The 14,766-nt window shown below is 38.7% G+C and overlaps 1 protein-coding gene across 2 annotated transcripts in view; it reads right to left on the reverse strand.

Annotated features, from left to right (window-relative positions):
- DAAM2 (dishevelled associated activator of morphogenesis 2) overlaps positions 1–14,766 on the reverse strand; it is a 176,575-nt gene that overhangs the window by 55,184 nt on the left and 106,625 nt on the right. For both annotated transcript variants that reach the window (XM_018085197.3, XM_008932798.4), the window contains exons 6-9: positions 10,377–10,710; positions 3,956–4,066; positions 2,791–2,894; positions 389–455 (exon numbers count right to left, since the gene is read on the reverse strand). In XM_018085197.3, the coding sequence (XP_017940686.1) occupies positions 389–455; positions 2,791–2,894; positions 3,956–4,066; positions 10,377–10,710 (616 nt within the window). The remainder of the gene's footprint in view (positions 1–388; positions 456–2,790; positions 2,895–3,955; positions 4,067–10,376; positions 10,711–14,766) is intronic.

Here is a 14,766-nt window from a genome sequence, read left to right on the forward strand (position 1 = left end):
CTGCAATCTTGGGAAAACAGCCCAACCCTCACCCATACCCCTGTAAAGGGGATATCTGAGACTAGAATGCAGCTGGATCATCAGGACTGAGAACCTGAGTGCAGGCTTGAGAACCTCCTTCACTCCTGAACTTTCAGCCAAACAGAAGAAAGAAGTTTTTATCAAAGCTACTTGGCAGAAGTCCTGTGTGTGATCACTGTTTTCATTGTTCACACATCATACACCTCCTCCCTGCTAACTGAGAAAGAGTGAAAACAAGAGCATCAGCCACTCTCAGCAACAAAGTAAAACATTATTTTCAGAGAGCACAAAGGGAAGTTGCACCAAACATCCAAATTGGATGTAAATTCAGCTTTGTTGATTTCAGGTACTCCAAAGAAAAACTTACCAGGTCAAACCGCTTGGCAAGTTCCAGGTCATCTTCATTTCTGACCATCTCAAAGAAATCTAAATGTCTAGGAGAAAACAGAACAAAAAAAAAATTGCCAATGTTCATTGCATAATTCAGACTTAAACTAAGTGTGTCACTACAGAAGCAGCAAGACCTCATTTTCAGCTGGAACACTTGGACATTGGCAAGCCTTTCATATATGAAGTGCTTGCATAGGTATGCAAGGCAAGGGGGTCAGAGACAGGCCAAAAGAAATGGCTGGCACAGGTATACGTGCTGTGTAACTCCTATGCTAAGTCACTGTATTGAGGTAAGGTGCTAAAAATAAACATAAGACAGAAAAGGGATATTCTATTTGTGATGAATGCAATGCCTGCAGTGATAATACATTCCTAAGAAGTCCACACCACACTTGTTAACCAGATGATAGACCATTAACAAGTTGTTTCCTTCAAACAGTGAAGCAGAGACGCATTCAGTGGATCAGTTAAACAGCAGAGCTCATAACTATCTCTATATATGCCTGTTGATAAGCACAGCAGCATGCCTATGTTTGGATCTGGGGGCCTGGTGAGTGACACATTTGACCATCTGGACTTCTCTCACACAGAGACCAGAGCACAGTACATCATAGAATCAACTGGGTTGGAAAAGACTTCCAAGATCATCAAGTCTGACCCTTGATCCAACACCACCATGGTTACTAGGCCATGGCACTAAGTGCCACATCCAGTCTCATCTTAAAAATCTCCAGGGATGGTGAATCCACCCTGGGCAGCCCATTTCAGTGTCTGATTACTCTCTCTGTAAAAAATATCTTCCTAATATCCAACCTAAACCTCCCCTGGCACAGCATAAGACCATGCCCTCTTGATGATGTCCTAAATGTCCTAGATGACGTGGAAAAAGGTTGTGGCACATTCCCCTGTACAGATCTGTTATACGGTCTATGCAATCCAGGCATCTGAGATCTTCCCAAACTTTTGTTATCATTCTCATGGCCAACCTGTAAATCTAAAAGTGCCCCTAAGCCCCTCCTAAACACTCCTGGTTAACTGTCCAAAGGAACACAGATTACCTATAGGACAGATTCTCTTCTTGCTTATAAAGTTTTAGATCAAAAGTAACATTCCTGGTCCCAGCTCTGCAGCAAAGCACAGACATATGACTGTATGCACTCTTTCCCTGCGACATGAATACCCATGTATATGCCTCCACCTGCTCAAAGGTGTGAGGCCAGTGTGTATGACAGCAGCTGGTGCTAACTGGTGTTTATGCAGAGTCTCAGGCACAACACATATGCCCCCAGGGATAGTTCTATCACCCCACAGCAGTTCTGATTGGAAGTCTGAGAAAATGGTGCCTTGAAAGCTGCAGGCGTAGGCCTGATCCACAGGTTTTTCACCATGTGCTTTGACAGACTTGACACTTCTGTTTTGGAAATCCCAGATATCATATAGCTACAAACCAGCCCTGCTCTGTAGGAAGGGGATGCTAAGGGATAGCAGCACATCAGCAGGTCAGTGCCTCTGTACAAGTGCCAAGCTTAATGTGGTAACAGGAGAAGAGACTCCCACAGCTGCCTGCTCTTACACTTTAAAATGTTTCATTGTGTTAGGCAAATGGATTTTATGAGGCTCCTCATTGGTTCATCAGTCTTTTAGCTTCTTGAAGTGTCTTGGTCAAATTATTCCAATAATTTACTTCAAGTCTTTTTCAGCAGGGGGCATTGTAAAGGTTTAATTTAAGGTCACTAGCAGCTTCAATTACTGTGGCAAAACTAAAGAATTGCTTGTGGAGAAAGCATTTATTACCTGTATAATTTTTAACACAGTAATTTGAACGTGCCATTCAGTGTTGCATTTTGTGCAGTAGCAAGGCTGTTTGAAAACACTTCTCATTCTTCTCTCATGCCCCCTTGGCATCTCTACCCCATCACAGGTGCCTCTTCTCATAGTTGTGTCAGTGCCACTTTTTGGGAGGTTGTGATACAGGATAGATCACAAAAAAAGACTGGAAAAAACCCTTGGAAACTCAGAACCTGCACTTAGATCACATATACTCAGTCGCAATGAAGTCAATGAACTACCGACTTCCCTCCTTCCTACAAGGACAGGCTTTTGTTCCAGTTTTGCTACAAGAGAAAAGAATTAGATAATTTTTTATATTTTTCATTTTGATTGACATCCCCAGAAGAAAAGCAGTTGAGGAACTCCTTGCCACAGCCTCTGCTAACTTCGTATGTATGTTTCCAACTTCATCTACTGATGTTAATTTTAAGGATAAATCTAAATTATTTTTTTAAAAGGGCGGCAGTTTCAGGAAGACACAGAGTCAGAGTAGAATTTCTAAGAACTCTTTCTGTTCATCAGTAGCTGTTCTCAGAAAATATATTTTACCTGTCCAGTGTGGCATTCTCGTGTCCTCTTAGCTTGTCAATGACAGGTTGAATTCCCAGCATTAGAAACTCATATCGTAGGTGTAGTCGGAACTCCAAATTGTCCTTAAAAAGTGGGGGGAAACAAGTTATTTGGTTTCAAAAGCTGTCATTCACATTTTTAAAAAATTTACTTAAAACCTCAGTTGTTCCCTTTTTAATATCCTCTATCCTGACACCAAATTCACAGGATGATTAATTCCAGTAAAGTAAGTAAAAGAGAAATTAATGCTTTTGTCTCTCTTTCACTTAAACTACAGCCCTTGCTTACCTACTATGAGTTCTGTATATGCAGTCATAAAGACAACACACACCATGTTGTTCCGTAAAGAACAGAAGTTATTAGCATTTTTCCTGCTAGTCCATTACAGGTTCATCTCCTGCTTACAGATGACCATTAACTGCAGTCTTCCTCCTAGTTTTTACATTTACTTATCATATAACCACTATACACTCTTGACAAATTTTCTGACATCTATTCAGTGGGATGTTACAGGAATCCCAGAGATAAAGACAAATATGTTGTAAGACAGCTCTCGTGAGCTTGTTGTCTGTTGTGGTCTAATTAAAAAAAACCCACAAAACAAAACTCAATGTAACAAAAGTAACACTTTTAATGAAATAAATCAGTTTTAACTATCCTCCAGACTCAAAAGGAAGTCTTCTTAATAAAAGAAAAACAACTGGGGTTTTTTTCCTGAAATGTCTCCATTTGATATTTTTAAATTAAAATGCTTTGAGTTTGGCTTTGAGTCAAAACAACTTAACATTTCAAAACATTTATGAAGGTAAACCAAAACATTTTCTAAAAGGCTGGAATAAGGAGGTAAATGCTTTGCACTTCTTAAAAAAAACCCCAAAACCAAACCAAACCCCAAACCAACTAACTAAAAAAGAAACAACCCAAAGTAATCACTTGAGCGTAAATAGTCTCTGTTATATTGAAGAAGCTGGGAACAAAATAATATGGAAGACATTGTAAGACTGATTTTAACAATTAAGCATTATTTCCCACAAACTATATCCACGCAGTATGACAAGATTTGTGACTTAATCTACTAACCATTCCCAAGGTTAATTAATTCAAGCATAACATTTTAGAAGGAATTTCCAGGACAGTGACTCACCTCACCAGCACCTGCATTCAGAACAGCATTGATAAAGGACATGATGGCTGTTTTGAGGTTTACTTCATCTCTGTATCGCCCCATGCTTCGGTCTAGCTCGTTTAACAATGACTGAAACAGAAAAGCAAGCTGAGTTAGAGGACATAATCTAATTTCTTGCACCACTGTGCATACTGTTGAAAGGATATGCACTTAGTCTTCTTTCAATTTACTATATATCTGCTTACAGAAATATTAATTTTTTCAGACAATGTTGTTAGAAATTTTGGACATTCACAATAAACAAATGAAGAATAGTAATTGGAATAAAATGCCCACCTGATCCTAACAAAAGTTTTTGGTTTTTTTTTTTAAACAACCTATTCTATGAGAAAAAGCAGATGCCCATTACAGTACTTGCCAACATGATCTAAGAAAGCAGCAGAATGATGACCTTCCTTCACTCTGTATGGTGAATATCACAGATTCATAGAATCATAGAACATTTTAGGTTGGAAGGGACCTTAAAGATCATCTAGTTCCAACTCCCCTGCCACAAGCAGGGAACCTTCAACTAGATCAGGTTGCTCAGAGCCCCATTCAACTTGCCCTTAAACACTTCCAGGAATGGGGCATCCAAAACTTCTCTGAGTAACCTGTTCCAGTGCCTTACCATTCTCTCAGTGCAGAATTTTTTCCTAATATGTAATCTAAACCTTTTCTCTTTCAGTTTAAAGCCATTCTCCCTTGTCATGTCACTACATGATCTTGTAAAGACTCTCTCTTCATCTTCCTTGTAGGCTCCCTTCAGGTACTGGAAGGCCACTATATGACAGGGAGTTTATACACACAGAAAAACAGTATCGGATCCATACATTGTTTCTACTCACATCACTCAAGTAATTTTCATTATTTTCTTGGATCTCAGCAGGATAGATTGCACTTATGTATACAGGGGAAGATAATTTTAAATAGAAGCTGTCTTCTGAGAAATAAAGCCTATACCCAAACCATGAAATATTTCTCCTTGTTTTTCACTTACAACCATTTAGCATGAAACAGACAATTATTACCTCTTGGAAAGCTCCTTTTGGGGATTTGCTAATAACAGGAATACCCCCGTTCATACAGCTCCAAAGCCCAAAGGTGAGTTACACATCCTCATCGGAAACGCAGTTAAGCTCCAGTTTCCTTGTTACAGACTTACAGAATGGTTTTGGTTGAAAATGACCTTTAAAGTTCATGTAGTCCAACTCTCTTGCCATGGGCAGGGACATCTTTCCACTAGACCAGGTTGCTCAAAGCCCCATTCAGCCTGGCCTTGAATTATTCCAGGGATGAGGCATCTACAACTTCTCTGGGCAACATGTTCCAGTGTTTCACCACCCTCAACATAAAAAACCCTCTTCCTTTCATCAAATCTAAATGTAGCCTCTTATACTTTAAACCCATTAGCCCTTGTCTTGTCACTACAGGTCCTGGCAAAAAGTCTTTCTCTGTCTTTTTTATAAGCTCCCTTTATATATTGCAAGGCTGCTGTAAGTTCTCCCCAGAGGCTGTATGTTCTCCTACTAACCAAATAGGGTGGGTATTTAGCATTCAGGGGGTATGTAGCATAGGAATGCTTTTGGTCTAATTTCTACATACATATAGATATTTCACTACAATCTTGTGAACATCAGGAGGCAGAAGAGAAAAGGACTAGACAAATAGCATTAGTAGCCTTTGTCTTATTTAGGATTAATTCCACTTGAATATTTACCAAAGAGGTTATATGCAGAAACTGATTAGCCATGAAAGCAACTCTACTTTTAGCTTTCTGCTGATCACCATTAATCTTCTCTCCAGGATCTTCTTTGATCAGTTCATAATTCCAAGGATGATTTTCCTTACTGGAAGAGTAACAAATTCCGCTTGAGATCTGGCAGTTCAGCTGTATAAGACTCACTCCAGCATTAATAATAAATGCCTCACACTCATATATTTGTTTTGCTGTTGCACTAAAAAAGAGAGAATTCTTTTACTCTTCCCAAGAAGTTTTGACCATAAAGGGATAATGAAGACAAAAATAACTTTTTAGTGTTCAGCTCAGCAGACTATCTAAATAACATTTTGAAGCTATGATGCTGAGTAAGGAAGTCCATTTTCTTTTAGTCAGTCTTTTGTCCGTGGCTACTGAAAGTGTTAATTCATAGCAAAATCTTTCCTCTGGTAGTCATCAGTTTCATAGGTCTATCTTGTTTCCAGTAGAAATCCATGGAGATATATCTCAAGAAACAAGAGGAATATCCTCCTATGCACTCTTTGGGGGAAAGAATAACCTCCTGGCTTCATGCTTGGTTTTGTGTAAAAATATTTTGACCTATCATACACTGCTACTGAAAGCTGTTTTTACATCTGAGTATAGTATGTTCACTATCAAACAAGCTTGATTTCATAAACTCCTTTTTCTTGCTACTTCTTAATTTCCCAGCTGGAATTTGCAAATATCCCTAGTCCTGGCATTTGAACTTTGGTCACATCCAAGTTCCCAACAGTTGTGTTATGACCAAATAATATTTTGTTAGAAATGGGAATGAGTCTTACATAAAAATACATGAAATGCCCTACTGAGGCAGACTGGCAGTCAGTTCAATCCAGTACCCTATCTCTAACACTGACAATAGGAGACTATTTAAGAAGTCTTTAAATTCACCAACAAAACCAACTATCCAACTTGACAAATAAGCAGAAGTGAAATAAATGAGATAATTTAGTTCTGTTACTGTCAGATTTGACACTGAAATCCAATGTACATGTGTCTTCTTGGAATAATTTAAGCAGCCATCACTACAGAAGCATCAAAACCAGGAATGGTTTTGCTGGTTTTCTTCAGAGCCTTCATTCCTACCATATTTTCTCACAGACTTTTAGGAACATGCTAGAATCTATGCAATAGCATATCAGATACTGCATGCAGACAGGTTGAAGGATGTCAACAAAAGTTTTCTACCCAGCATTTCAGAATGCTGAACTAGGAGCAGAATGCAGTGAGGGCCAAGCCAAATTCAGGGCAAGAGCAAACAAAACTCTGTGTTGCACGAAGCTAACTGAAAAGTAGCACATCTTCATGCAATTGTTCAGCTTGAGAAGGAAACACTGTAAGTTCACTCGATTCCTAAACATCAGACTCTACACCCGCATACCATGGCCAAACTCCAATATCTCCAATCCTTTGCAAATGGCTGGGGTTCAAGTCTTCACTTGAAAATTTCCTGTAAAAAAGATTTCACCACACCTCTTGGCAGACAGTTCTGTGGCCCAATTGATCTTATGGTTATAAAGGTTTTTCCTACTATTTTAGCAAAACTTTCCCCACTTAATCCCATTATTCCTCATCACTGACATACAGTAGGGTTTCATTCAGTCTGCCGGAAACCTCAAAAGGCTTTGGTTGAGCCCTAAAGGGAAGAAGCAAATCAAGAGGGAATACTGGATTTTAATTTGTTCCTTTTTAGCTCCTCTACTATAATTCCAAATTGATCAGATTTCTCCCTACAAATTATGGTCTGTACTGACGGTGTTTAACACAAACCAGGCAAGGGGGCTCTGGAAGGCATGCTCCTAATCTCCACCTTTTCAACTGACAATATCAAACTTCCTTTATTCCTTCGCCTCAAGCTTCAAAATTACTAGCAGCATTAAGAAGGGAAACAAGAGTGTTCTGCCCGAAGCAGCCTAGTTAACTTACCACCTGAAAGTGAAATCAGCTCCTTTCAGACAGTATCTAATACCTAGGTTCTCTCAAGACTAAAAGGAAAATTCTTTCTCTCTACAGGGATCCACAACTGGATGAATATTTTAAATAGCAGGCTAGGCTGGAAGAGCACTGGAACATCTTGATAAACTTTTCTGGGCCAATAGAGAATTATGACTTCACAATGTTAGTTTGACTCAAAATATAGCATGTTAAAGAGCATTACATATTACAATGTCATAACATAATGCATTGACTCCACAGGAAAAATGAAGGGAAGCAACAAGCATAACAATAATCAGAAACACAATAGCTTACGGAAGAGTAAGACTGTGCCCCTTTAACAAGGGAAACCAGTCATAAATAGGATAATGAGACATGAAAGACTACGAAATCAGAGACTCTTCTTTCTCAGTTTTCATAGCATTCTATAAACCTGCATCTTCACAAGAAAAATACCTAAAAATTCAAGCAAAAATAACATTTTCATGGTCACACAGTGAGCCAGTGACAGAATTACACTGATTTTCAATACATTACATGGAAAAAAATCCCAGCAAGGACACCAAGGACTCATCTTCCTAATTCCACATTTCTGCCTTGAGGGTTTATTGTCTGTTTTCTTTCATCTCTCTTCTTTAAGGGGCAGAGTGGGATTTTTAAGCAAAGAAGTCTATTTCAAACAATTGCATGAAGACAGAGCTTTTCCAGATTGCTTCAGGAAGGCATGCCTTTATACCATTGTGGTATTTGAGTAAAGATAGAATGCTACTCTGAAGAGGACATTCCTCTGAAGAGGACAGTTTTCAAAGAATATCTTAAGAGGAACTACAGGCTGCATGTTGGACATTAAAGGGAGAATTATTCTAGGAAGAAGGACATTACAAAAGAAGGCTCAATTAAAGCAAGCAAAGGGATAAGCTCAGGCAAGAAGATGCAGCAAATGTGAGACAACAGGAATAGCAACTATGTAAATTGAGACACAAACATAAAGTATAGAATCTTGTTGCAAGTGCCAAGACAAAGATGATCCTAATAGACCTATAAACACACTGAACATCAAACATCAACATAGGGTGAAGTTACAGTATGAAAAGGCACTTGAGTAAAGACTGAAGTCTCAACAAAGAAGAGTAAGTTCTGGAGAATCTCTCCATGGCTTTAAAGTGAACCCTAACTGAAGTTAAGGACTGATAATTGTAGTCAGTAGATGAAATGCTAGCAATTTAGAAATAAGCAATATTTCACATCAAAGTTTCCATTCAGAGCAAAATATGGTTATTATGTTAAGGAAAGACTACTTCATATTCATAGAATTTCTATCTATATTTTCCATTAACTCCAACTTAAAAAAAAAAAGCAAAACAAAAAACAAACAAACAAAAACCAACCAAACAAACAAAAAAAAACATATCAAGAAGCAAGGACCTCCTTTCCAAAATATTTTAGTTTGATCAGTGGTCTTCACTTGGTGAAGCAATTTGATTAAATTTGATGCAATTTGGTTAAATTAATTGAGATTGCAAGTATTTATAATGCTCAGGGATCTCACCGTAATTTGAATGTTGACTTTAGCTACATTAGTATAAAACTGTATGTTTCTTATTCAAATAATAGGAGTTATTGCAGGAGAGAGCCAATGCAAGTTTAGTAAGAACCATATCTTAAGTCACAGCTTTCCTTCTCCACTAATTCACCCGTTGCTGAGTCCTCTGACAACTTTTGGCTAATTGTGCTTAGAAGGCTGACCAGCAAGAACTTCTTATATTCAATAAAACATGCCATGTTTTATGTTGCCATGTTAAATACATGATCTCTATTCTACACCAGTCTCTAAACACAAGTATTAGAAAATGCAAACAAGAACACATCCCTTCTGCTAAATCATTTTGAGGTTTGTGTGGGGCTTTTGTTTAAGAAAGAAAAAAGAGCAAGTATCCATTTATCTTTCATTTTTTTTCCCCAATGGAAAAGTATTTTGACAAGAGCAAGTTTTCATGCAAAGTACTTTTCATGAATGTAAGAGTTGGTAACCACCTGCAAATCAGTCAACCAGATTCCTCAAAAACTCAGCTGTACAAGACCTGTGCTACCACACTTCACCTAGCAATGACTTCTATCTCAGTAATTTGATGACTTTTAAACCAATATAAAAAAAGAGAGACAGAGAACAACCAAATAAGAGACACTGAGTAAACTCAGCATCTATCTCCCATATGGGCTTATTAGAGCAGAGTCAATTGGTCAAGTAAGGGCAAGTTAACACAGGACTGCAAGTGCTGTCAGGGCTCTAAGTTACCACTGTTTTTTGGCAAGCATCTAAAGTTATCCCCACATCTCCCAGGTACATAACAATGTCACATTAATTCAGGAAGGAGCCTCTGGTAGAACAAATCATTACCACTCCAGAAATGCCATCAAGTTAGAGTATGAATAGATTAGCAGCTTTCACTTAACATGGCAAACTCCCATTTTCAAGTAAAATATAGGAGATTTTAAGTTAGCATTAATGACAAGCATCAGGTCTTGAAAAATATATATATATATATATGCTGATAACCTATTTGAGGAAGTTCCCTTCTTAAAACAAAATGAGAAATATTGCCTTTTTACTACTTAGCAAGTTTGCAGTATATGCACTGTAAAAATCACTCCCTGCAGATATTCATCATACTGGGTATTTATGTCAAGGTATCCTCCTTTTACCTGGAATCTTGTCCTTTCTGCAGCATAGACTTGGTAGTGAAGCATGGCTTGCAAGACTTTTTTGTGACCATCTGGTACCAAGCAGACAGCCCCTAGGATCTCCAGCACAGCAATCTTGGTCTTAATGTTCTCAGTCCGTAAGCTCTGGGAGATGATGTTGATGCTTTCTGGATGGGCCAGAACATGAGCCCGTCCTTGGGAGTTGTTCATCAGTGCCTTGATACACCCTATAACGGATGTGTGTATACGGCTCTCTGAGGTCTCATAGTCCATGCTCTTTAGGAAGTTCAGCAAACAGCTCAGGCCATCCAGCTCAATAAACCTGGTCACAAACCTGAAAAGAAAAAAAATCAACCAAAAAAAAAAAGGTAGAAAAAAATAAGGAAAGCAGATCAAAGGCAATTTATTCAAATGATAGCATATTATTCAGCCCTGCATCTTTAAAAGCTGGCTAGCTTTTAGCCTGAAAGTCACAGAATAATTCCCAGGTATTTAAGAAAATCAAATCAAATCAAAACAAAACAAATAAACAACAACAACAACAAAAAAAGCACAACAAAAAAAGGGAGGGGAAAGAGAGAAAACAGACTAGCTAATAATGATGTGTAACATAGTTTAGGGTAATTATACTATGTCACCTTACAACGTTATGGTTTGGTCTCTGTGCTCTTTGTTGCAGTTACCACCAAACACTGCTGTGGTTCACCTCAATATTGGCTGCATTTTCAACGGTGAATGGATTCTTTCCCATTTGCATTTAAAGTTCTCAAGCTTAGAAATGGGGATAGACACTTCCTAATGTACCATCTTTCTTTTTCTGTCCATAAGTGAGATGCTGCTACTAAGTTCATTAGTAATAAAAGCACCATGCTGAAAGACTGAATTTCACTGGTCTCTGTTCATGTGTCTGTACCACCAAGACAAATCTGAACCATACTTATATTTCTCTAGATAATATGGATTTGACATATGTATCATCTTTTGGTGGCTACACTCCACGCCACACAGGAATTTTCAGGGTCTACCTGAAAGTTACACTCACTATGCTGACAGATTTGCCAACTTTCAGTTTATTTGGGCCAGCAATTTGACCAAAAATATGGAAAAGCCTGGTGCTTTCAAAGTTTTGGTCTGAGGTTTGGGTTTTGTTTAAAATTGGGTTTCAAAGTGAATATCAGAGTGAGGGCAAGCACCCACAGGAACACATGAACATCAAAAATGAAAACAAGGTTTAGTTGAACCCTCCTATGACAATTTGCCAAGTTTCACACAGGTCTGATTGCACATTCTTTGGATGCATCATCTTGTCTACCCTAACAAATCATAGGAGCAAAAGCTTCTCTTTCTCTAGGCCAGAGAGCAGAATCAACATTGTGCACCAGGAATTTGGTAAGTTACCCAAAGCAGTTTGTTATTCAAACTGATTATAGAAAGATTAAGACTTAGTTCAGTTTCTGTAACGCATTTAGCTGCTACCATGACAAAAAAGACTGAAACTAGAGCATTCATGGCGAAAAGAGTTGCTGCTAGGGATGTGTTAGGAAACAAAATAAGAAGAAACTCAACCTGTTACCAAATATGATGCCAATGAATTCTGATCAATTCCCTGAGCCTAAAAAGTGGAGTTGCTCTTTGTCTCTACTTACAGAGGCATTGTCTAAATTCTCCTTCTTCTCCTTACCTTCAAAGTTCTATTCTATACCTTAGTTATTCCCTCTGTCTTTTAGGGGAAGAGAAAAAAAGACTTTTTTTTCCCCTGTTTTTTCAGTTCCAGGGCTGAGGGAAGACTTAAGGTTGCTACAGTTCTGAAGATATGGAGCAATACTGATAGAAACATTCTGAAGAAACAGCAGAACAAGGGATCCCTTAAATGTACTTTTATATAAAACACACAGTCTTATGAGAAGACAAACAAGGCACTACAACCTTCACATATTTAAGCCTGCTCTGATGACCACATGAAAAAAAATGGTAAAGGCACAAAAGTCACATTGTCCCGATTAAACACAAACTCTCACTAAATTCACTGGCAGAGCAATTTTTCTAGGACTGTTAGGATGAGGTCATTCCAAAAAGGAGGCATGCGCTGAAAAGTGGTGTGTGTCACAAAACTTGATTAATGACATAATTTAAAACAATGTTGGGACTTTCCTATACTTTTCCTAGCCCAGAGAGCAAACAGTGAGCATTACTCAATAGCAAGCAAAGCCAAGTTCCCTTCCATTTCAGCTGCAATCAGAAGAAGGAATCAAATTAGGATTTTCATCTTCCTTTTTCTAAACACTTAGTTCCCTATTCTCTAGGAAATCAGCCCAACACCAGAAATGATGCTGGGAGAGGTAAAGAAATGGCAAAAGCAGTTTCTGGGCCAACAGATACTCTCAGTATGAGGATTTGCTCAGTGTGGGGAGGTGTGTGTATAAATGTCTGTAGAGAAGAGAAGAAATGTGACTTTAGCTGACAGGCTGAAAGCCATAATCCTCACACTGTTTGGTGTCTGAGCCTCTAAGCAGGTGGGTATGTGGGGATGTGTATGTGTGGGGGTGTGTGTATGTGCAAAACCAAACTCAACTTATACAAGTAAATTGCCTACTTCCTCACAGTATGCACATATGTAACTCACTTCCATCTTATTCAGCCTCCATGCTGCAAAGTAAGGCCTTGTTCTAGACTGGAAGGTGTAAAGTTAAACATATTTGCCAATGCATTCTGGCTAACACATTCAAATACTCAAGTGTAAATAAAGTAGTGTTTTAATAGGTGCTAAACAAGCAAATTAAAACCTCAGACTCTCACTTGACCAGTTTAGCACACTTTAAAAAGCAGGACACCTCTTTGCCTTTCAAGTTTTAGAGACTGCTGATCAGAATGAATTATCTAGCTCTATTAATAAACCTTTCATCCAAACACAGGTGAGTTGGCCTAATAGGTACTGACTTACTGATTCCAAGTGTAGGGGGTACAGCCGCCCTGTGAGACTCAATCCAAGTCAGGAAGGACAGAAAAATCATATGCTGTGGGTGTGCAGAGAGCAGGATGTTCCCACCCTGTTAACAGGCAAGGCTACACTTCCCTGCAGCATCAGTTTTTGAACCAGGGGGCATGCATAATCCTGACAACTACTGAACTGCTGAAAAACTCAGCATAATGGACTTTGCTTGCTGGATGCATAAATGATCATCTTCAGAATGCACCTGGATGCAACACTGCTAAATCAAACAAAATTAGCAGGAGGTAAATCTGAATAAAACAAAAGGAGAAAAGCAGAGAGTAAAGGGGATTAGTGATGATTCAGACAAAAGGAATTATTTTTCTAGGGTTCCAAAAAGTTATTTTTTTCCCAGTCCCCTGTAAGTTTTAACTTTTGTTGCACTTTTGAATCTCCATTTTGGGGCACTAAAATAAAAGCTCTTCTCTTACAGCTTCTGTCCAACAGTTTGTCATCACACTTGTTTATAGTCATAAGCTTTTACAAACCTGACAGAAAATGTGTTTCTTGACAAGATGCAGATGTGGGGGTTTTGTTCTCTGAGGCTGAGATTGTTCCTCTGTGCTAGGACATAACCTGGCTTTATTATTTCAGGGCAGTTCCTAAATACAAGAATAAAATGCACTTGCTCAAAGGGGGCCAACTAGCTGCCCCAGGGATGCTTCTATTGTCTTCCTTGCAAAGAGGAAAGGAACTTGAGTTTGGGTAGGTCTACTTTACTTTTTATTGTTAGAACTGATGGGTTGGAATAGAGACACAGATTAGTAACACTGCTGTGCATTATCTACTAGAAGAGGCACAGTCCTACAGTAAAATAAAACAGACAGCCAAACACTTGCATTTTTCTTCTTTTCATTCCTCTAGATCAGAGAATTCAAACAGAAGAGCCTATTGGTAAGCTGTCAGAGCCCCTGTGTACCCTATCATCACAAATAGATTCCAGACAGTTCATCCTGTGTGAATTTAGGTTTCTCTTTTCTTCAGAGGGCTGATGAACAGAAGTGGTAAAGAAAATAGGATTTGATATCCAAATTAAACTAGAAAGACTAGTATTTTGAAGGCTTGGGTATCATACTGCCGATGAGAGGGATTTGATGGAGCGGAGGGCCTCTCTCCTGCAACCTTTCCATCAAGAAGAAATTGGCTTGTTGATCAGGTATTGGCATGCAGCCCATTTGGCAGCAAACGAATTGAGTCGCTGGAAATTAGTTGAGACACAGGACTTAAGTCAAAATTTGGCTTGGCTTAACTGGTTTTTTTTAAAAAGCCCCACAACCATCGCCAGTGATTTAGAAGAGAACACTTTATAGGGCAGCCCATAGATGCTTGTACTGAAGCCTGTTAGGGTTATTATAAACAGATGAAGCAGCAGCCTGTTGTCAAGGGGATCCAGCAGATGCA

The sequence above is a fragment of the Manacus vitellinus genome, unplaced genomic scaffold (genome assembly GCF_001715985.3).
Source record: "Manacus vitellinus isolate BGI_N305 unplaced genomic scaffold, ASM171598v3 scaffold_8_pilon, whole genome shotgun sequence".
NCBI lineage: Eukaryota > Metazoa > Chordata > Aves > Passeriformes > Pipridae > Manacus > Manacus vitellinus.